Consider the following 25,598-nt stretch of genomic DNA (forward strand, 5'->3'; position numbering starts at 1 on the left):
TTAACAAAAATATTGTTGAATAAAATAAACAAAGATTGAGTTATTTTTTGTCAATTGTTTTGGGTTATAGATTATCAATTTGACTGTAAAAATATTAAGATATCTATATCTTATTATAAGTAATTATAATAAACTTAAATATGTTTGATACCTTTTGAAATCTTTGAATTGGAGAGCAGTGATCGGTTTTAGCTAAACTTTATCATACATTATTTATATTTTATACCTAATTTGTAAGTATATTTATTTATACGTAGGTGCCTATACGCTTACACTTACAATTTTTGACTACACGCTTATGTCGGGGTTTGCTAAAAACCAGAAAAAATAAAGAGGCCATGAGCTTCTGGATATTAGTGATTTTATAAATGTGCGTGATTGCTTAATCAATTTGCATTAGGTTATTATTAGACTCAACAATTGAATAAACTAAATAACAATTTGATGGTATTTGTAAAATTAAATAATTCAAAGTATATTTTATTAATGCTTAGATTATGTATTTACGGCTTGATAACAAAATTATATTATATGAGTACTACACTACATTGTTAGTTTTATAATATTATGTTTTATAAATTTCAAAAACATACACGTATTGTAAATTCTTATTGTATAACAAAAAACAAAAAATATTAGAAACAATAATATTAATATTTATAATAATATTTACATTTCTTAAATGGTTGTAAATGTTGTAACTGACAGTCTAGACGGTGAACTGTGCCATAATGATTTGGATACAGTTGAAACTCCAACCGAATATGTTGATCCTGGTTGCAAATCAGTTATCTGTAAAATAAATAAATAATATAATTTACTTAGGTGTTAATTTAGGCAATGGAAACTGTTATGTACTAAGTACATATCTATTTATTTTAAATACATACGCACAATATATTTAATATATATCTTAAAACAAACAACTAATGTATCTAACTATTCAAACTATCAAACAAAAAGAAAACACATATATAACAAAATAAATATTTTTCATGATGTATTACAATAACATTTCAACAGTAACTCGTGTGCTAAAACTTATTCGAAAAATGTAATTTTTTTATATGGTGGGTACTCAGGCTAGTAGTTTAATTGGAAGCGAATAAACTGATCCGAAGGAATAAAATAAAGCAGAGAATTATAGCATTTTAGAGTAGAGTAGTGCCACTGACCTAATCAAATACAGGCTATACATTTATTTGCTGACAATATGAGCACATTTTTTCATTAATTGAGGAACTCATTCTGGGGTGTTTAATGCAAGTTATTGCTATTTAAATCTAATATTACATAATAATATGTTTAAACATGTAATATTATGTTACATAATGGTACCCAAAGATGTAAGAGTACTAGTTGTCATATTGTATTTATCCCTGGTCGACAACTTTTTCTAATTTTTTATTATATTTTTTTTTTAATTTCGAAATATAAGTTTTAAAGATGATCATTGGATTGCAGGGCCAAAAACCACAGTTTAATAGTTTAAAATATTAGTATATTTACTTAAATCTTAAACTCCCCCCCCAAAAACATTAATGTTTATTTTCGTAAGCCTATTGGTGTAAGCTATATAGATCGTGTTATTGCGGTATACCTAAACATTACTATAAGCTTATATCAAATTTAATGTACACTTGTAGTCTTATCGTTTTTTATAAGCTAAGCACAAAATCATATTAAAATTATGTATACATTTTGAATATAAATTATTTATTATGTCATACACATAGATAAACGTTGTATATGAAACGGAAATTAATTTATCATTAAAGTAAAAATATTATAACAAGGTGACAACCAGATTGATATTATTTTTAACTCGAACTAATCTGCAGATTCAAAATAAAACAGCTTAAAAATTTACTACCGTAAAATTAGATTATGATTATATAATACAAAAATATATTACCGTATGGTTATATGTTGGTAGTTCTTCATAAATTAAAATTTCTGTTGGTGCAATGTTAACACAACACGTCTCCATATCTACAGATGCAATTTCTTCGACGTTTATAATAAACATTTTCAATTCACCGTTGAATATCCATGGAATATCCCACTGGACAGACATAGAAGTGCTACCAATTTTGGTCGTTTTAAAGTTCATTGGAGAATCAGGTTCTAAATTTGTATGTGTACAATAATAAAATAATCGTAATATAATACATAAATTATAGTATTCTTTTATATTATTCAATATTTTCAATTTATTGTATATCGAGTATTTAACCTACTAGGAATTCTTAATTAATATACTCACGTCCATCGATGCTGTTAAAATAAATTGACGATACCTTACCACCTTCTGGATAATCTATCGATTTTGGCTTAATCTAATACAAAAATAATTTCATCTTGTGTAAAAATATTTATATAAACACCATTAAATGTAATTTAACAGAGTACTATATAGTGACTACAATATAGTATTTACCATTATTCACGGCAATATACGTACTTTAAATGTGTAGTTACTGCTGGGGCTCAAATTATAGAATGTATGACAATAGTATTTTAGCCACGCTGAGCATTTTTGTGGTGGTATGATAAAATTACTCTTATTAAACGAAACTATAAATCCCTTTAAATTTGTATCTTGTGAATAGCTCCAGCGAAATCCTACCATACGGTTCTTTAAACTCTTTTTATAAACTACTAAATCTTCAATTGCTTTTAAATCTATAGATGTTAAAAGTAAAAAATATAAACACAAGTTTTATTAAAACATTTAAGCAATTACATAGTTAAATTCCAATTACTTTCAAATTTAGTCGTAAAGTTGACGAGTAGAAAATGTTCAGGATTATAACCAATGTGCGTTTTTATAAATACTTTCAGTTCATAAGTTGTGTTTGACTTTAGATCATCAAAGGAAATGTAATTATTTTCTGTGTTTCTTACTTGTATAATGTTATCAACTTTATTCTACAAAAAGATAAGTATTTGATTTGATTTTACAAAGAATCAATTGTATTTACAAGTTACCTTTAATTCTATATAAAATTGTGATAACAATCCATTAAGCTTGGAGCAATTTTCTGAATCAACTTGCCATTTAACAAATATAGCGTCATTTGCGATATATATTGGATGCTCGGGATCTAAGATAGGTTCAGTTTTTGGGTCTAATGGGTAAATATAGAAAACACTTTTATATAAAAAAATGTATTCAATTATAGTTTAAAATATTTCTACTTGATGCTGGTGTTAATACGTCAATCATATTTCCTTGTTGAGTAGTATTTTTGTCATTGATGTCAACCAAAACTTGTATACTATATTGAGAATTAGGCACCGTATTAAATATTTCATAGTTGGTCTGATTGTAAATTGTTATTGACGTCCAATTTTGTTCTATTTCTCTTATGGAACAGCTAAGAATTCGTTTGAGCTAAATGAAAATAGAAATGTTTAGAAAGACATAGGTAATTATATAGATATTACGTATGTAGTACTTAAATACTCACAATGAATTTGAATAGTCAGTTTAAATGAATGAATAATATATTATTTTTAATACTATCCAGATAATAAAAATATTAAAATTATTATAAAAGTTGTGTTGAATAAATTACTTTATATCTGATTATTGATGTTACTGGCTCGTGAACTGTGGTATAATGTTGATAGGAATTTACCAAAATCCAATTTAATTTAATTTTTTCATTTTCATGTTTGATAGAAATATTTTTTATTTGAACATCGTTTTCTGTATTAAAAATGAAGCAACAATTATATTTATAGAATATTATTTTTTCCCGTATAACGAAATAAACCGGCTATAAAATACATCACATTATTTAGTATAATTAGTAGATATTACAATGTTGAGTGCTATTTTATAGTTTGCTACAAAAAAGGCAAAAAGTTCAAGAAATATATTAATTAAAATAAATAATATTTTAAGTAAGAATAAATAAATATTTACTTGACATAAGAGTAGTGAATGCATATATAGGCGAGGATGGTAACGTTCCATTACTTGTTGAAGGAGTTAATTTTATGTTATACTGAAAACCTGGAAGAAGATTATCTAAAAAGTGACCACTTTCTGTACTCGATAGTATTTCTTGTACATCAGTTATTTGATCTAGTGATTGACTTGACATTAACGTTAAAACGTATTTTGTAACTTTGCATTCTAATCGACTTGAAATAATCTGTACATAATATAATAAAAATAATAATCATTGGTGTACTGATTTTTTAAAATGATATCAATTTTATATTGGATGTGTTAAAATTAAAAATCATAATTCGTTAGTTATTGTGTATTATATATTTGGAACAAACAAATTAACAAAATCTATACATATAGCTAAATGTTAATTAAGGACAATAATTCTTACAGATGAAAAATTAACTATTGCTTTTACTGTTTTTACACTTACTCTGTTCCATGTTATGTTTATGCTTCGTATTCCACTAATTAATTTCATGTTATAATCAGTAATTTGAGGTTCTAAAAAATGTATTTAGATATTATAAATATATTGTAAATTATTATAAATGTAATAAAATAAAATAATTTGGATACCCATTGCATTTTAGTATTCTTTCATAAAAAACGACAAATGTGTTTAGAATATGAAAATAAGTAAGTACTTTATTAAATTTATTATTAAATATATTATTGTCGAAAATTATTGGAAAATAAAACAAATGCATAATTACCAAGGATCAAAACCGATAAAAACATTAAGAAGAGTTGATTAAGATTATAACTACTTAGTGGCTGGATGTTGGATGAAAGTGAAATTAAAGAAAATGAAAAATTGCAAATTGATAAAGAGGAATATCTTCAACATTGGTAAATTCAGTGACGAAAGAATGTGTGAAAAATATAAGTGCAAGATAAAAAATATTCTAAAAGAAAACCAAGATAATAATGAAACTATAAATAAAGGATTGGAACAACTTAATAAAATAGTTCATCGGTGGAGGTCCTTGGTAGAATGAAGTTTATATCTAAACACTAGTTAAATAAAATATGTAAAGAAACTATTGGGAAAAGAAAAGTAGCAAGGGCATTGAAATCTTGGATAGGCATAGAAGTCCTTGGGAGTGTGGAGTTACAACAAGCGAGTGTTCTAGAATACGCTGAGCGCACTGTAAAAGCACGACGCGTTCTGGAATTTTCTGGCACGAAGGTTTTAGAGAGCACCGTGCACGTTTATAAATTAGATGACACTATGCCGCGAGTTGAGTTCTTGGTTCATCATCGCGTATTTACAACCCCCAACCGTATCAGTATTATTGATGTAATATTTGTAATTTATACCAAAAATATAGTATCAATAAGTTAATTTAGTAGTGAATGTTTATTTTTCCTCTCATTCCATTACAGAGGGAAACTAATATTCTAAGATGTGAAAAGAGAAATATGTAAGATGTATGATTGATGGCGCAAGGATGAAATACAGGAGTCATAGAACAAGAAAGCTATATCAACACATAAAAACCTTAAAGGAGACTATAAGAATGTACTATACGATGACGGTTTATTAATAACTACGGATGAAGAATTGGCCAGAAATTGGGCAAATTATTTGAAAAATTTCCCAACTGCAAAAAGCGAGTTGAAGTTTTCCCACCCAGTCGAAATACCAGAAATGATGAGTTATACTTAAGCTCGTATTTAAAAGAAATCAGTTGCCAGATACAATAGTTAAAGAACCACAAATCGCCAGGAGAGGACGAAGTTGTATCAGAATTTTTAAAGATTGGAGGAAGAGAATTGACTCAAAGAATATGGAAAACAATTACTAAAGCGTGGGAAATAGAAAATATACCGAAAGACAGGAAAACGGCGATTATATGCCTCACTGTCCCATACAAAATGGAGATGGAAAGGACTGCAACTACTACCAAGGAATAACACTCTTAAATGTAGCATATAAAATATTTACTTATTGTAATCTATCAAGGATAAAAGAAACAGATAAATGTGTAATTGGAAAATACCAAGAGGTAGTTTTAGTTCAGGTAGATTGACAACTGACCAAATATTCATCATCGGGCTACTCTCATAAAAAACATGGGAATTAAAAATGTATGTGCTTTTCATTGATGTCAAGAAATCTTATGATAGCGTACACTGAGAAGGTTTAATTAATATATTAATAGAGTTTCACTTTCTACATAAGCTAATAAATCTGATCCGATCAAGTACTATCTGAATTTATGTAAAAGTTAGAATAGGAACTATAAAAACAGAACAAATTCCAGTAATGACAGGACGGAACTGAGGCAAGGAAACTCTCTATGACTTATATATTTAACCTTTATTATTGCACTGGAAATAGCTATAAAAAAATGTGCATAGGGTAGCATGAAGGGTTAAAATTACAGGGGCAAACTATATGACAATTGTCGTACGTAGATGACCTAATACTGTTAATGGAGTCGCAAATTGAACTTCAGCCATTATTTAGTCGGTTGGAAAAAGTATCGGTAAAAGTTTGATTATATGTCAATGATGAGAAAACAAAATATATCGTTATTAGGAGATAGAACAACGTTTCTTTAACGCAAGATTAAGCCTCTTCTTAAGTTTAGGTCGTTATAATTTTGGTAGAGTGAATTATTTCAAATATTTGGGTACGATTATTACAGAAAACAATGAAACGGCAAAGGAATAAAAGCTTTTTTGGATTAGCGAAGATGTTAGGAGCTCGATCTCAGTCAAAAGATTAAAAAAAGCTACTACACAATACTTTGATAAGACCAATTGTTACAAATGGGGAAGAGATTTGGACAATCCAAAAAACCAACAAGAGCAAATTCTTTGTTTTTAAAGAAAAATCGTGAAAAGATTTTGGGTTCTGTAGAGGATAGTTTAACTAATGATTGGAAGATTAGGAAAAACAAATAATTAGAATCACTGTAACAAAAACTGAACATCGTTGAAGTTATCAGGAATAAAAGACTAAAATGGGGAGGGGAAGTTTGGAGTAGCCAAAATTCATTAATTCGTACAGTATTAGAGAAGAAGGCGAGGAGGAGAAAGGCCCATTGGATGACCTAGAAGGAGATGGAAAAATGTAGTGAAGAAGGATGTAGTAGAGCTGGGAGGAGGGGCATACTGAAAGGTACGAGTAACTGATTTGATAGATGGAAAGCTGGTGTATGACGGAATGGGCCTAGAGGCCCCTAATACCCCCCTTCCAAAATATATTTTCTAATAACAAGGCAGCTTCAGCAATAATTACCGGTTTGTTCTGTGAAAATAATGGCTACATAACAGTGTCAAATATATCTTGTAACCTCAAATCACTCAAATCTGATGAAGCAATTTAAACGTAAGGAAATTCTTAGTATCACATTTTCTTATTTTTAAAAAGAACATATTGAAAGCCGCTGTGAGATTGTTATGTTTAAATCTATTTTAATCATATATTAAATCAATATAAACCTAATAAAGTTTAATATAATCACATCCACGATTTTGTGTGATGATTAATTTCAAAGATCGTTGCTTTACCATAAGGCTATAGTTGGAAAAAAAATGCAAGTGTAGCCCCAACTCCTGGAGTCCCAAGGACTGTTATATTGTCTCCTCTGATAAGAAGACCTACGCATGCTTACGTGTAGCACTATAATGAGTAATAACGGTGGGTTAGTTTTTACGTTGATAATTTAATTTGACAATTTATTATAAATGGGCAATTAATGTTTAGTAGGTATTTACGTACCTATACATGTGGTCTTATATTGACCGTATACTACATCTTGATCATTAAAATTTCCATCATCTGCAATTAACAATACTCCAACCTTATATTTAGTGTCCGGTTCTAAGTTACTAATAATTTCCGTTGTAATATTGTCGGTATTGCTTATTAATTTAATTTTAAAGCTTCTAAATGTATCTTCTATTAATGGCTGTAAAATAAAAAGGATTAATATGACGTATAAATATTACAATTATTAATCACATATAAATATACCTAAGACGATAAGATGGGAATTTATAAAGCGAACGGCATTATAATAAAATATTAGTCAATGAGTTGCAAAAGATGTAACACGTAAGTAATAATAAGTGCGTACGAATTTAAAAAAAAACGATAAAATTTATATTTTTAAGTTAGTTCTATTGTTAATTGGTCATTCCTTGTGTGTACTATAAAACTCGTAAGTTTTAGAATGTATACTCTGTTCATGATGAGATCAGAATGGGTCGGTCGTGTTGTGCGCATTTGCTAGGATATGGATGTAGCTTTGTTCAGGTGCAAGGCCTCGCGTACCACCGATGACAAGAGCGTCGCATTATTTTAACATCGACTGCTGATGACCTGATGTGCACACATACTTTAAAATGTATAGCGAGTATGACGCGTTGTCTCTGGCACGGTATCCAATCGGGGTGGGGGTGGGGGGTGCTACACGATTAAAGGCATATCTTAAATCGTGGGGGCGTAGTATACGCTATTACCTATTACTTAAAAAAATCATATGAACGTTGTCACAGAACAACATATTATTATAAATGTTTTAAACTATTTACATAACAACACAGAACAAAAGTAAATCTATAAATGCAACTATTGTGAATTTTCTATTTTTAGGACAGGGTCAATGGATTGTAAGGTCCACCGTAAGAAGCTCATAAGGTTAGGTATTTTTATATAATATATATACCTAGTTGATAGTTGACTTGAACAATGTTCATGGCTTATACAAATAATTTAAAACGATATAAAAATTATATTTTTAAGTATAGGTAATTCATTTTGAACTAAATATAACATGTGTATCAAAAGTCGGATGTCGGCAAACTGACTTGTCGGCCAATCGGTGCGTCACGAATACAATTTGATATTTGGAACGATATATTATTATTAGCTTTATTCGTTACATAATCACTGTTATTTATTTTTTAGAAATAAATACCAACTATTTTTTTTATTAATAGCAATTACCTTATAAAATAATTGATAATATTTAAGATCCATTTTACCTCCATATTTTATATTATTTTTTTGAAAATCCAATGCAATGTAAATTCTATCGTGTTCGACCCAAAGCAATGTAGGTTGGTTAATGAAGTATGGATATTCTATAAAATCAAGCATATTACAATACTAAATACAATTTTTTTTTAAATTATTGTTATTGTATACATAATAAGTGTTTTGAGAAAATATTTAAAAATATACAAGTATTGAACAACATAATATTATTTGTATATTATAGGTATATAAAACCATAATTATTATTAATAAAAAAATAATATAGTATGAGACATAAAAATAAAAATTTGAGGTTAATAAGTAGTAATAACTTAATAAAGGCTTAATATTTATTTTATTAGTATAGGTATTACATTTTTTCAATTTCGGTTACGATTTAGTTTTTAAAATAACAGAATAAAGGTTTTGATTTCAGTACCGTACCTGTAAATACTAAATAACCTAACCTATATTAGAGGTAGAAATTGTTTAAGGAAAAAAGTAAAGTACAAACGTCATACATATTATTTAAAATTATAAGATTATTAAGATTCAAATAATAGCTGTCTATTTATTAATATATCTCATTAAGTTTATAGGAACTCAAAAAAGTAATTATTATTAATTTTATAAAGTCCCTACTTTCAGTACTTTTCTAGTTTCTTGATTAAATTATTCTATAGTATTAATGCTAAAATACTAGGTATTGTAGAAGTAAATAATGATTAATAATAATCAATTAAAGGTAGGTTATAGTTGACATTTTTCATATGTTGTCAGTTTAAATTTAAGACCTATGGGCTTTAGATAATTTGTTTTCGCTGACACCGATGGATGCTCACTAAACATGTTTAACGGTTTGTATAAATATTTTCATGAAACATAGAATGGATTGTATATGATTATAAAAAAAAAAACATTTATGATTCCTAAATAATAAAGTTATAATTATGTAAAATATTACAACTTTAAAATGTTCTTAGCTCACTTTAAAATGATATAATATCAATAAAACCATATGACATTGCCCAGTTAATATTTTTAGCTTTAAATTTGATAATAGGTAAATTTACTCTAATATTAAAGCTTACATCACAAAATGTGTTCTGCTGAACGAAAATTTGCTATGATGTACGTTAGTAAGACAGACAACATATGAGGGTGTAGCATCCTCAACTATTCATATCACCATAACAATAGACGTACCTACTCCATTAATTTAAAGTAATTTTTGATATTTTAGCAAAAATGTATCTTACTTTCACGACAATATGGTAGTACGTATCCTGCTGAGCATCCGTGTAAGCAGACACCTGTGTATTGATCACATGTATTATCAAGACAATTACTGGAACACTTTTGTTTACAATCAGCTCCATATGTACCTAATGTACAGTCTATAACATAAAAGAAAATTAAAAAAATAATAAAAATAGCTGATGATATGAATTATTGTTATACAACAATATTCTTCAAGCATAATATATATTGTTTAGTATTTTAGTGTATGTAGGTACTTACCTTTGTCACACAATGGACCGGTTAGTCCTGGTGGACATGTACACCCATAACTTGTACACATTAACATTCCACGACACATTTTATCAGTTTTTATTGAACAAACTCCTTTACAGTCAGATCCGTAAGAATTTAACCCACACCCTAAAATAATTAAATAATTAAATTTTCCTCAGAGAATTCAGACGCTGATTTAGCCATTTATTTAATCGTTTTATACATCACAATCAAGTTTTAATTAATTATTATCTTTTTAATATACCTACTTATTTAGAAAATAATATAATTTTAAATTGTTAAAATTAAAATTTATTTTTTCACTAACCAAATACTCAACATGCATATACATTAATATATATATATATATATATTTTAATATGTTATATTTATTTCGCAGCTGTTTATATTCTGTTTTCTACTGCCTTAATAGATAATTTTTTAAGAATAACATAGATTCAATAAAATTATATATAAATAAATATATATTACTTACATCATATATTAGTGACTACTAAGTAATACTTCTTATTACTTATACATATTTTATTTAATCAAAAAAGTTTTTTATCAATAATTTAATAAGGGTGAAAATATAGTGTTTTAAACCCTTGTTTAAAGCTCTGGACTTAATAAATTGTGCTCGTTATAATACATGGATAGTTCTAACTTGATATATGTTCACTTACAATCCTACAAAACATTATGAATTCCTATATATTGCTTACACATACACATATTTTAAACACCCATCAGTAGAGCGCGGATTTATATGCATTAAAAACCAACTAAATATGCGCTAAAAAAACCTTGAATATGTATTATTTTTTTTTGTAAGGAGTTGTATTAATTTATTTTGATATTAACTAATCGAAACTATAAAAATATAATATTTTTTTTTCTCATATTATAATACTATATATTTCAAAAATATCTAAAAAAAACAAAAAAACATCGAAATATACACTAAAAGATGAAATATGCTATTAAAATTGTAAAATAAGCCTTTAAAATATAAAAATGTCAAAATATACAAAAATATGTGTTAAAAAATTTTCATTTTTTAAATTGTTATGTTATAAAACAAATGTTGTGCACACTTAGCATATCATACGATTAACCAGAATAAATATGTAAATGCATACAAATCCGCGCTCTACCCATCAGTATATTCTATTGGTGGTGAGGTGAAGAGGTAGCCTTGCACCGTTGTGCAGCGTATGTGTTCGGGCTAGACACCAGTAGTTTCTCCATGTATATAGAGCTCCAGAATCTCTCAGTATAGTCGCTCTAATATACTCATCTGTACTGTATATATTGTACAGTTAGTGCATCTTAATTCTTGTATTATTTGTGGGTATTGGATAAATTAAATTATTTAAATTTATATGTTGGCTTATTATTTTATTTATATAATATTGAATATGACACTAAGTTATTAATATAACGATGAACGATAAATACTTAATTTTTAATTACCTGTCTCACAAAATTTTCCTTTAAAACCAGGAGGACAAACGCATTTTGAAAATGTCGTAAAATATCCACCATTTAAACACGGATTTAAGGACTCAAAGGAACGTTCTACTACACCTATTCAAAAAAAAAAAAAAATTATAATTAAAAATTAAAAATTTGCTTTTAGTTTAATTATTTTATTAATTAAATGTGAATAATTTAATTAAATAAAAATTATGGAATATGAACTTAAATGCGAAATTATACATTAAATTAATATTTATATGAATTTATGTAAAATAAACTTCTTATATTAAAATGTCTTGTTTTAAGTTTTTGTATAACCGTATTACAGGTATTGAATTTTTATAAATTTACAATTTCCCACTCAAGAATGAACGATATCCGATCGTTCTTTCGTAAAGAGCAGAGTAATGAAAATATATTTTTATAGGCGATTAGTTATTAATACTTATTATTAACAACATAATTTTTCATTTAGTATAATATAAAGTATATCTACTTATATATTATAATACAATAAATGCAGAAATACAGTGCAGTAATAAATAATTATATAATAGTAACACATTTTTCACATTTTTATCAATAATTAGTACTAAGATGTTCATTAATTAATAATTAATAAATGTAATTTTTTAAATATATACCGTATCCAAGAATGTTGAATGGTATTGGATTTATAACGTTGTCTGAAAAACTATTAGCAGAAATAATTCGAACTTCTTCTTCATCTAAAAAACATTATATTTATAATAATATAATATTTAATTGTATTTTAATGTAATGTAGTAGTGTAACAATTGAGTTGAATATCCGGAGGCTAGACATCACAAAAATGGGTTTCAAAATAAAAACATCTAGTCCCAACTATCTACAGAGTACAATACCGTAACTAGACTGCTTAAGGCCTGTGTGCAAACTAAAATCTAGAGTCCTGTGTGGCCGTATTATACATTTTTTTGATGCCTCGCAAGGCTGCAATAGAGTATGAGGTCTGTGGTCCGTGTGCGGCGCACACTCTGCACATCCGGTTTTTACGGCACTGACACAGAGCAATGGTAATGGCTTAAAAGTTAAAATGCGTTGGCATATTTAAAAAAATGATAAGGAAATATGAAAAATGAATCAAAATTGAAATTTATATTTATTAAATTATAGGACAACACTATTCGCTGGTTTAAATTGAACACGTTTTGAGTTATTAATGAAGAGAAAGTTAAAAAGCAAGTTACCAGTTAATGAAAAATTGTTAAATCTAGTGATACCTAGGAATCTTATAAAAGATATGGAGATAATACATCAGAATAAACAAAAAGTTAATAATTATAATAAAAATATAAGCATTAAAGTCAAAAAATTTGTGGTGTGTGATAAAGCTTTATGGTTAAAAAATAATCAATAGTTATAAGATATTATTGTAGGTAATTATTTGCAAATTTTTAATACAACCAGCACCCAGATCGGGGCTAGGTAAATTGGGTCCGCGATAATTTGTGTAGGTACATTTAGAAAGCGGTACGTTGAGTACTAGGTATAATAAGGAATTAAGTAAGTTGGGTCCCGGCTATAAGCTATTGGCACAACTGGGTTTAAAATATTTAAAACTTAAATATTTTGTATTTATACAATTTACTTTTGAATAATTTGGTTACAATAATTCTTTACGTCATATTGCATAGGATGTATCTGTTCGAGCCGGAAGCATATAGTGGTACTTATACCGCCCGGACACCAATTAATTCTACACATCGAAAGATAAACAAATATTACCTACAAACAAATAATAATTAAGGGAACCAATGATAACATTTACAATTTAATATGATAACCCGATTTGAATTTGTCAAATCCTTACCATTTAAGATTTTACCGAGAACGTGATATTAAAAAAACCAAATATATTTTAATTTATACAATTTATATAATACTAGCTGAATTACCCGGCTTCGCCTGTGTGTAGTTTTTGCAAAATGAAATTCTTAAATCAACACGCGGTAATGTGTTTTAAAGAAGAAAAAAATGCATTGTACAATTTTATAATTTAACTAGTCGGTGTTTTATGCCTCGCAACAATTCATATAATATCACGCCAATAAAATACACACAAAAAAAAGATTAAGTTACATATAGCTGGAAACGCTCGGGCCGCCGTGCCATAACGTATTCCCGTTATCGGCCGACTGCTGTTGTTATTATTATACACATTTAGATATATAATATATTACACGTAAAAAATTATTTCAACACCAATTTCAACCTTTTAAAATCAAAGGGTATATGGAACAACTCTGTGTAAAAACTTGGAAAAAGTTAAATAGCGTCATCTTTACAAAACGAGAACATAAAAAAGGCCTGTTCTTTTATATATGTAAGGATTTATACCATAATAATTACATTTTACGTACTAACACTTTTTCGGGACTCAACTTACCTACTTACCTACCACATCTTTTTTTCCGGGGCCCAATTTACCAATCCCGCCCAGATCATGTTTAGTGAAAAATATTTTATATTTAAATATTACATGATATTACGGATTTAAATAATTAGGTTTGGCAAACTAATAGATGCCATGTTCTTATTTTCGGGTCCCACTCAGGGTAGTGCCACCAAACGGCACAAGTATCATAATAGTCCATATCACATAAACATATTATTATTTCGATGATTGATTGTCGACTTAATAACTGAATAAAAACTAATTATATTTTAATAAATAATCCAAGACCGCGGTAAAGACGATCTATTGACCATTATCGGAATTATTTGGCTCATAGTAATAATCATTAAACAATACTCAGTGATTGTAGATTTGTAAAATACAAATAAGTTTTATTTTCATATTATATTATGTTTACCATAACTTGAACATTGGGCAACTCGTATGAGTCCAAATCGCACAATATCACTAACACTATGATACATGAACGCGTCCGTGAGGTTAATACTGAATGACAATTTATATTCCTCATTCTTCTTAAAAGCAATATTGGTAATTTTTAATGTGTTTATACCGTTTCTTACACCATTCTGCATAAAAAATAGATTTTAATGTTTTTATTATTCTAATTATTTTCAAATAAATTATTATAATCTTTGATTCACTCAAAATCTATAGTAAAAGATAATTACATATGTCTTTAATTCGGTTGAAGGTATAACATCCATATTATTTTCATCGTACATATCAATTGTGATAGAAAAAATATCTTCATGTTTCCAGAGATAGTATATATAATATGTCATAGTTAAACATGTTTGATCTTTATCGGGTGTCCAATAAAATGTAAAATATGTACAGTTTGGTTGATTATCAAAATAGGAATAATCTTGCAAGCAATTATCATTGAAGCGATATTCAAAAACGTCATAGCAATTAATTAAATTATTTTCTGAAAATGATTAATGCAATATATTAATTTATATATATAAATATTACGTAATACGCAAGTACCTAGATTAAAACTTTAACATCTTAGTATAAATAGCTTATATTTAGGTATTTGTGTTTAAAATCACAGTAAGAATAGTACCTACATGTGATGTTTTAATGAAAAATTTCAATTTACGTTATTTTAAGATACATTGTAACGGTAGGTATTTAGTGGTAAAATTGTATTTTCGGCGATGGTGTAGTGCATGGGTCACCAAATGGCGGCCCGCGGGCCGCATACGGCCTGCCAACACATTTTATCCGGCCCGCAGACAAAGAATAAATAACACATATTACGACAAAATTATATGTGTTATGATTGTATATTATTATTTTTGTTAAATATAATTGGTTTTTAAATAATGTAAATATGTACTTGATGGCCAGCGAAAAATTTTGAGTTCCCTTATGTGGCTCTTCAAAAATATTAATTGGTGACTCCTGGTGTAGTGTGATAACTTTTTACTACTACTGCCGTAGTAGATATGTGCAAACATTAAATATTATGTTAGGATTGAATTTTAATTATGTACCTTTACTATTTTTATGATTATACCTATTGGATTGTTGGAATAAATAATTCGGAATTAAAAATCATTGATATTAGAGCCTAACAGATCATTGAGTTTAATGAATAAAATTAATTAGTCTCGATTAATTTTTGTTTTAAATTGCCTTCTACTCGTAATTGTAATTGAAAATAGTTTGTTTAATTAATTCGTTAATATAAATTACAATTATAGAGTCAAATACTCAATGGTTTTGGTACATCTGAATATGCCGCGCTGTGGATTTCCTAATATGTGGCTACCCCAGTCCTCTTCTCCTATAATTATACCCGAGGTTCATAAATCAACCACGGTCTCGCTGTTGCGTTCTTCAAAAGTTGTTGTTGCCGTCGTTGCCGACCAACGCGAATAGTCATAAATCATTATTTAAGCACGTGCCATTATAGTTGAGTTTTACTTTATACTCGTAAATATAGATAGATTGATGCCGGTTTACACTAATTGATATATTTCATACTATATTTGGTAAGACCTCGGGTGTCTACTAATTATAAAATGTAGCTTACCAATTTCGAGGATCATGGCTCGCTACAATGTCATTTTCAAATACAATCTCATATAAGTATAATTTTAATATTTTAATAGATAATTTATAGTTTTTTAGATTCTGTACGGAGTAAAAAATATTTTTATTTTACAATAATGTGTATTTTTTTTAATGTTTTAATTATTATTTATTTTTATTTTAATAGTTGAAAAATGCTTCGATTTCCGATATCAATATCTTTTTTGGTAGTAAGATGTATGAAGTTGGTACTTTGGGGAGTCAAAAGTAAATATTCTTAATACTTTTCTTAAAAAACGGAGAAAAAATATAGATAAAAGGGAAAAACCAGTATCTGACAAAATAATATATAAATTTTATATTTTTTTTGTAATTTTGAAACAAATAACTAGATACTTTAAATTTTCATCGTGTTTAAATTAGCATTAAATAACATGGTATTATTTTAAAAATATTTTGATTTTTTTTTTGAGCAACTTATTATAGCCATTTATATTATACAGATAATTTAAATATTATATACAACAATGTAATAACTTAGTTTTTTAATATATATATTTTTTGAAAATACCTGATTTCAACATTGTTAAAGGTATAGGAGTAGTATAGTCATTATAGCGCAAATAGTTCATGTCGTAACATCTTTCGTCACCTTCAACAAAAATAGTTAATATAATAATTAATTAAAAGCTTTTTAATGTATAGTCGTTATGTCCAAACTAGGTATTATTACGCTTCGCTTTATTTGTTTAAAACACAATGTCTTATTTATTAGAAAAAAAATAGTGATTAATTTACACTTACATTACTTACAATATTGTCTTTCAACACTCTTTCCACTTATCCTTTCTCATGCGTAATCGGGGGTTCGGTCCCTCGGAAATATTTAAAAACAAAATCATATTAATTATACGATAACGATAAGTGACTAAAATTTTTCAACATACGTAACTCTCGTGCGAATCTTATCGTGATATTACGTGGAATGTGGATATCGCGTCCAACACGTGATTCTATAATACCTATGTATTTGTATAACAGAAACCGCGCCGTTTATTTGTTCGTCATCCCTAAATCACGTATGTATACAGAGTGTGCTAAATCAATTTGTCGATAACATATAGGAAGATAATAGTAATAACTAATAACAGATGGAAAACTCCAGTTTAAACGTAACTATGCATCATATCAATCACCGAAGACAACCAAACAATTCGTAACTCTAAATCACTACGCATTTTTCGTTGAAAAACATCATGACTAGTTTAATCCTGATTCATCAGTTATCACAATCGAATTGATGAACCAATGTATAATACTTCTGATGCTTCAACACTCCCCTCTCCAATCTACATTCAGTTAGGTTTTAAAATCAACTTTCTGCACAATAATTCAATCAATCATCAACGATGAAACTTTCACGCGTAAAAGTTCAGTTTAATGGACTCAACTGTCCACCAGGTCATCAAAATTTTACAGGGATCGACAACATCTACATATTCCGATTCCGAAACTCTCTAACCTTAATGTACCACCAAATATTGTTAACACCACTTCAACCTCTCATCCTCACCAGTCACCACTACAAATCTTACTCGCAAGCAACTATCTTCTCAACCTCTCCCTTTCGGTAATAATACTGATGAACTCTCACTCAAAATCAAATAATTTCTTGAAGATTTCAATTATATAATAAATCTTCTAATTTATCTCTTAACTACAATCATCAATAAACACCTTACCAAGTCTAATGATATTTAACTTAATATTAACATTTATATTAAAAATATATGTATATAAATCACATACGAAAAAATGACATTTATCTTTTTCTATTTTTAAATAATTAGGGCACAGATTTGAAATCAAATTATATTTTTTCTGGGAAAACTCTCTAAGATCCTTCTACTAATAAGTAAGAACTCACCAATTAAGTTACTAATTTTATTTTTAATCCATGAATTTGGATCATACGAAATGGTCATTCGACTATTATTTTGAAATGATTCAAAATTAGTGATTTCTTTTGTATTTGTTGACATCAGATCAAGATCTTTATCGAATTGTAATGGCATTCCAATAGCATTTGTTCTTAAATGTATTTCAATTGAATAACTTTCTTTAAAGTTCGTTAAGAAATTATCATTCATGAATCCATCTGTCTCTAATAATACAAAATAACATAAACATTTAGAGATAAAAATGAATTAATTTAATTATTTAAAAATTAAGGTTCATTTTATATTATGGAGTACATAATATAAAAGTGTAATTGTAAAATGTTAACATGCAATTCAAATACAAGCTACGAACAAATCATAATATTTTTAGATGATATAGATCAGTGGTTCTCAAACTTTTTTTTGCTGTGGTGCTTTTTTTTAGACCAAATTCAACCGCGGTGCTCTGCTGTGAATCCCACGAAAGACAGAACAAAATAATACTCATTGATAATGATAAAAATTTCATTATAAGCTATAGACCGCTGTGCCCTTAGAAAGTCCTCACGGTGCCCTAAGTGCACCGTAGTGCATAGTTTGGGAACTATTGATATAGATAATACTATGAAATATTTTAATTATTTAAATCACTTAATTTTATGCTATCGTCATTAAACTACGATCATACTATTATACACGGTACGTCAGTTGAGAAGTGAGCTTGAAATTTCAGTCTATAATAATATTTCATCTATTATAATAGACCACTGTTTATTTAGCGTTTTGTTATCAATTAATATTATTTCATTATGTATTTTTTTCAAAAAAATGTTTCGTTGCTTATTTTAGGGATTATATATAGAGTAATTTTTACAACTTTTTAAGAGTAATTTGGTTATGATTGTTGTATTATCATATCATAATTTGAAATTGAGTTAGCCACTTGAATATTTTTACATGATAGATACCTATAGACCGCATATAATAATATATTGATATAGTATGAACACAGCTTTTTCATAGTCTGTGGTATACAACTACACTATATTCCAAATAATCTGGAAAAATGTAGGACGATAATGCGCAGGTATGTCACGTGATCTGCCGGTGGCCTAGTCGCCAACCGATCATGATGAGTGCCGATAACTGTAGCAAATGACAGCAGACCTGTCAATGCGATTTTTTCCAGACTTAGTTGGAATAGACTATATAAACAACAATTTATATCAACTAATAATATTACATTCAAAAAGTTAAATGCTTCATTAGTTATAATTAGGGTTAGGATGTTTTATGACCTTAAAAACATTTAAAAATGCATGCAAATATGCACAATAATTATCAAAATATACCCTAAAAAAAATTAAATATGTTTTTTTTAAATTAGTTTATTACCAATCCAAAATGTATTCTTAATTAGTTTATAACTATTTTTATAATTTTAAACTTAAATACAAATTTAATATGTACAAATATGAGATTTTTGAAATTAAATACCTAATATATATAGATACTCAAATATAATTTTGTTTTTACTCAAATAAATTTGTGTAATTGTGCAGTATTGGAACATTTAACTTTTATTTTTAGTGAAAATAAAACACGTATATTAAAATAATTCAATAATACTGCCCGAGGCATACCATACACAAAACTAAAGATTTTATAATGTAAATTATTATGTTCTATCGGCATCACTACACTGTCTACACTATCGTGATCATCGTTCGTAAACATGATTATATTGATTAATAAACGTAGAGTTATAGTAAAAATAAATAAGTAATAAAGATAAGTTAATAATATAAACTAAAAGTTTTTCTCGTTTTTGTTAGTTGTGAAACCAACAATGCCTACCTTTGGATTTATATTACATTTAAGTTATTTTTTTGGATATATATGTATTTAATTACAATTTTTTGGCGAAATATATATTTATTTACAATTTTTTTCAAAATATGTATTTATTCATAAAAATCTCTAAATATGCAAAATAAAATTGAATATATCTGATTCTATGTCATACAAAACGAATTTCTCACTGGGTTTGCAATGTGTACGACTAAAAGAAAAAAAATATGCATAAGTCATAAACATTCTAACCCTAGTTATAATTAAAATAAATAGATGAATATTATTTTAAAAATTTTAATTTTATTTAACTATCAAAACAAGCACAGAAATTAAATCAGACAGACATATCACAAAGGAAATAATTTTCTAAATTTTCTAAAGTTAGGTACTTATTAAAACCGTAGAATTTAACAATTTGCAGTATTTTTGAAATGATCCTTTAGTTAAGTTCAATCTATAGAGTATTTCATACATTAAAATTATCATTGAACCACTAGTATTTATACAATTTATTAATTTATTTTATTAAATATATTGTAATTAAGTTGTAAAAAGGAAATCATAATAATTTACAAACCGTTGTTGCTGTTGAATAAAGACATATCTGTGATTCTATAAATAGTAGTAATGTCAAATTCCTCATATGCATCTAAAATACAAACAAAATAATGGTTCATTATCAAACTCTATTAATTTGCAGAAGTTAATAATATTTTTAAATACTATAATATACATTTTATGCTCGTTTTTACTACGTATATTTTATGATATAATTAGCTTATATTCATAAATTATTATATTATATATATTTTATACATTGTTTATAATATATGATTAAGAAATATAAAATCTTTGGGGTCACATTATACTAATGACATTGTAATTTCCTCTCACTTAAAATCTTAATTTCCCTTTGAAGGGTTCTTATAATACAGTGTACTAGCTAAAATTATAACAATAAATGTTGGAAATATCTAAATACCTAATTACTTATTAGATACTTATACAATATAATATAATAAATAAGCAAAAAACCTGAGTTTTTTAAGCAAATAGCTGTAAGATAAATGAATAAATGATTTTAATTTAAATCACAAATAAACAATTATATATAATATGTATTATTATATTTTTTAATAAAAATGTAATACCCATATAAATAAATATTATAAAATTGTGTTTATAGGAAATACCTACTTTAAATACCTATACTATATACACATTTTAAGGTTTCTATGTAATATAAAACGTATTAATTTAATTTTTTTAAGTTTTATAACAAAAAAATTCCAATAAAATCTTAAGAATATATATTACTATTGAGTGTTGTTGTAGTATATATTTTATCAATTTATCATAATTATATTACATATTAATATATTATTATCTTTTATTAGTGTGTACTAGTAAATGTACAATCATATATTGTATTTTATTAAGCATATTTTAGTATCTGATTTACTTAAATTTAAACGATTTACTGTTATTGAAACTCATAAATATATTATCTATGGGTTAGTTTTATTGTAATGAATTAATATAGGCAGTGCTCGACTTGGCCAAATTAAAGTAGGGAGACTCTGTTAACTTTTAAAAAAAGAGCGTCCCCATCACTTGTTAAACGTTACTAAGCCGTGAGGTCTACGCCTCCACACACCCTATACCCCTCTTTAAATCATATGAAAAATATTTATAAATAATCAAACTAAAAAATACTATAAAAATTATATTGTTTATTTTAATTATAACTAATGTAATAACAAACTCAAAAATAACTAAATAAAAAACAATTTATTTTAACTATTTATTTAAATAGTTCCATAATTTATCATAAGTCGTATGTATATTCTAGGATGCAACAGTAGTTAGAACAAATATAATATGGAACAAATATTTTGTGGCACAATTTGTAGTGATAATTTAAGATAATTAGTTAAATAATAATAATGAATATCTTAATAATTATTAAATCTATGGTAAGAAAAATTATTATGATATTATCACGTGCGTTTTGATAAAAATTCAGAATGATGCAGTGTTCCACGCGTTCCCCTTAAAAATAAAAGTAGGGGTACGCTAAAATTTCTGAAAAATTAGTTGGGGTACTCCGTCCCCCCCCAAATCGAGCACTGAATATAAGTAATAAAAATGATTTGTATTTATTATTTTTTAAATCAATATCAATTTACTGTCACAGTGTTATCTTAATTATTTTGCACTAAGTTATCAAGTAGGTATAAATGTATAATAATTATCTAACTTGATTACACATGGTAAATAATATGTTTAATAAGTTATTGAGTAGGTACATTAAATGTTCCATAATATTTTAATTATTGCTTACCATCGTTATAATGATGAAATAAAATTGTGCTTTCACAAACTTTCAAATTGTGTATGTAAATTAAGATTAATACATACAAATAGCTGTTATTTTTATAAATCATAGTTATCAATATATTTTTTCATTTAATTCATAAAACAAAATGTATTACACCTAAGCTATCAAATATATTAACTGAACAGTTTGCAATAAGTTAATCAACTAAAAGAAACGTTGTGAATAAGTGTAAATATCTATTAAGTACCTGTGCCAATATTCTTAATTCATTTAGTATCACTAATTAATTTGCACTAAGTCATTAAGTAGGTATAATAATTAACTCACTTGATTACATTTGGCACATTATATGTTTTATAAGTTATTAAGTACACTAAACCTTCCATAATATTTTAATTATTACTTACCATTTTTATGATGATAAAATGAAATTGTGCTTTGACAAACGTTAAAAATGTGTATGTAAATTAAGATTATTACATACAAAAATCTATTACATTTATAAATCATAGTGCATAAATATTATATTTAATTCATGAAACAAAATATATTATAAATTATGAAAAATATTAACTGGATAGTTCGTAATAAATTAATCAACTAAAGAAAACATTGAGAATAAGTGTAAATATCTAGTAGGTGTGTACAACACATTTTTATCGCTTTTGAACAAATATAAACCTGAAGGTTAAGTCATTATTGATGTACCAAGAGTATATTAAATGTATCATTATACTTATATTTAATCAACTATATAAGGTCAATACATACAGCAGAAATTATAATTATTATTTTTGATAAAATAAGTATAATATAAAAACATTATACAAAATGAAATAAGATAAATAGTTTATTTTTTTAGTCATTACCACACATTGTTCAATTAAATCTAGGTTTGGTGCTGAGAAAATTATCATAGATATGTTTTTAAGCAAATTTCTTTAAATGCTTATAGCCTGTTACTGTTTAGGTTGATAGGTATTTATAATATAAGACATACAATTTGATAGAACTAGTGGTCACAATTTTTGTTTATAAGCATTTAAAGTTCAAATGTTTACGAAATATATCAAAATCGCGAAAATTTGCTAGGAATTTTGAAGTTGAAAATTCATAAAATTTGTGTGATTTATACTTAATGTTCAAAAATCCAATACAAAGTTATCCATAAGTTTTCCTTCAAGTAGTTATAAAAAAAAATTCCAACGTCAGTATAGAAAACATTTTATGAGCATATGAAATTAAATTTTTTACGAAATCGCGTAAAATAACGATATATTTCAATTTAAATATAGGTAATAATATAATATATCCAACTAAATATCATTAACTGACAAATCATCTCCGTTCAGAATCGTTTTTCGTAAACATTGCATTTAAATTTAACACATCCATTAAAATGACCAGTGCCCTACTCTCCATATCTACTACACAGCAGAGCGATACCCACTTGCCCACTTTTTAAGTATCTAATTTGTTCAAATTTAAACGATTAACTATAAAGGAAAATAATAAATACCTATATTATCTATATTCTATGGATTAGTTTTATAAGTTTTATTGTTAACGTAATAGAGTTGATTATTTGCATTTATTATTTTTTAAACTAATATCTTTAATTCGTTTAGTATCACTAATTATTTTGCACTAAGTCATTAAGTAGGTACAATAACTACCTCACTTGATTACATTTGGCACATAACACGTTTTATAAGTTTTTAAGTACACTAAATCTTCCATAATGTTTTAATTATTTCTTACCATTTTTATGACCATGAAATGAAATTGTGCTTTGACAAACGTTAAAAATGTGTATGTAAATTAAGATTAATACATACAAAAATCTGTTACTTTTATAAATCATAATACATAAATATAATTAATATAAATATTTAATTAATTAAATAAAATATATTATAAATTATAAAAAATATTAACTGGATAGTTCGTAATAAATTAATCAACTAAAGAAAACATTGAGAATAAGTGTAAATATCTAGTAGGTGTGTACAACACATTTTTATCGCTTTTGAACAAATATAAACCTGAAGGTTAAGTCATTATTGATGTACCAAGAGTATATTAAATTTATCACTACATTTATACATATATTTAATCAACTAAGGTCAATATACAGCAACAATTATAATTATTTTTTTAATAAATGTGTAAAATATATAAATATTATATAAAATAAAATAAGATAAATAGTTTATTTTTTTAGTCATTACCACACATTGTTCAATTAAATCTAGGTTTGGTGCTGAGAAAATTATCATAGATATGTTTTTAAGCAAATTTCTTTAAATGCTTATAGCCTGTTACTGTTTAGGTTGATAGGTATTTATAATATAAGACATACAATTTGATAGAACTAGTGGTTTTATAAAAGCTTAAATAGCCAATAGGTATTCATTTTGAAAATTACTTGCGAGTTGTCACCTGCATATATCTAATTTATCAGTTGACATAATCATCATAAATTTATAATCAATTAAAAATTACAAGTTTACAAGCATTTTATATTGATCATTAAAATATATTATACATTAAACAATCTATGTAAGATTTTTTTAATGTGGCTAAAAAAAAGTAACTAATACCAATCACACTCGTCACTCAATCAACACTAACTTATAGTTATGTATACTATCATTTATTTTTTCAATACTTATAAAACTTTTAAACGATTATAATCTTCTAACAAAAAGGAACACGATTAGTTCCTATAAGACTTAACATTCTATTTCAAAAGACTTTTAACTAAAAATATCTATTCAGCTATATATTATTTATTTATTAGAAATTCCTACAGTCCCTTACGCAAGATACAACATTTTTAGAGGCATCGCAAGTACGCTTTCCTATTAAAAATATACGTATATTTAGGTTTTAAGGTGAAAACGGCAAAACACGGTTGTAATAGAGGCTGTAATATAAGTTTTTAATTAAACATTTATTTATTTATTATTTCTGAAGCCTACTTTATATTTAATTAG

General features: G+C 26.5%; 1 protein-coding gene across 2 annotated transcripts; it reads right to left on the reverse strand.

Annotated features, from left to right (window-relative positions):
- Nucleotides 1–562: 562 nt before the first annotated feature.
- On the reverse strand, nt 563–24,508 carry LOC113556929. 2 transcript variants are annotated; one of them, XM_026962164.2, is made up of 22 exons: nt 24,361–24,508; nt 20,836–20,907; nt 18,392–18,628; nt 17,036–17,116; nt 15,090–15,349; nt 14,816–14,987; nt 12,605–12,688; nt 11,955–12,068; nt 10,482–10,622; nt 10,220–10,357; nt 8,931–9,067; nt 7,701–7,890; nt 4,398–4,468; nt 3,935–4,166; nt 3,582–3,715; nt 3,202–3,397; nt 2,992–3,131; nt 2,766–2,931; nt 2,465–2,685; nt 2,267–2,339; nt 1,916–2,127; nt 563–792 (listed from the first exon to the last, which is right to left on the reverse strand). In XM_026962164.2, the coding sequence occupies exons 1-22, from the start codon at nt 24,461–24,463 to the stop codon at nt 679–681; spliced, it is 3,288 nt and encodes a 1,095-aa protein (XP_026817965.1). In that variant the 5' UTR covers nt 24,464–24,508; the 3' UTR covers nt 563–678. The 2 variants fall into 2 exon arrangements, with proteins under 2 accessions (XP_026817965.1, XP_026817964.1); XM_026962163.1 differs by lacking the exon at nt 24,361–24,508 and adding an exon at nt 23,007–23,109 and having other exon boundaries at nt 659–792.
- Nucleotides 24,509–25,598: the final 1,090 nt, after the last annotated feature.

The sequence above is a fragment of the Rhopalosiphum maidis genome, chromosome 1 (genome assembly GCF_003676215.2).
Source record: "Rhopalosiphum maidis isolate BTI-1 chromosome 1, ASM367621v3, whole genome shotgun sequence".
NCBI lineage: Eukaryota > Metazoa > Arthropoda > Insecta > Hemiptera > Aphididae > Rhopalosiphum > Rhopalosiphum maidis.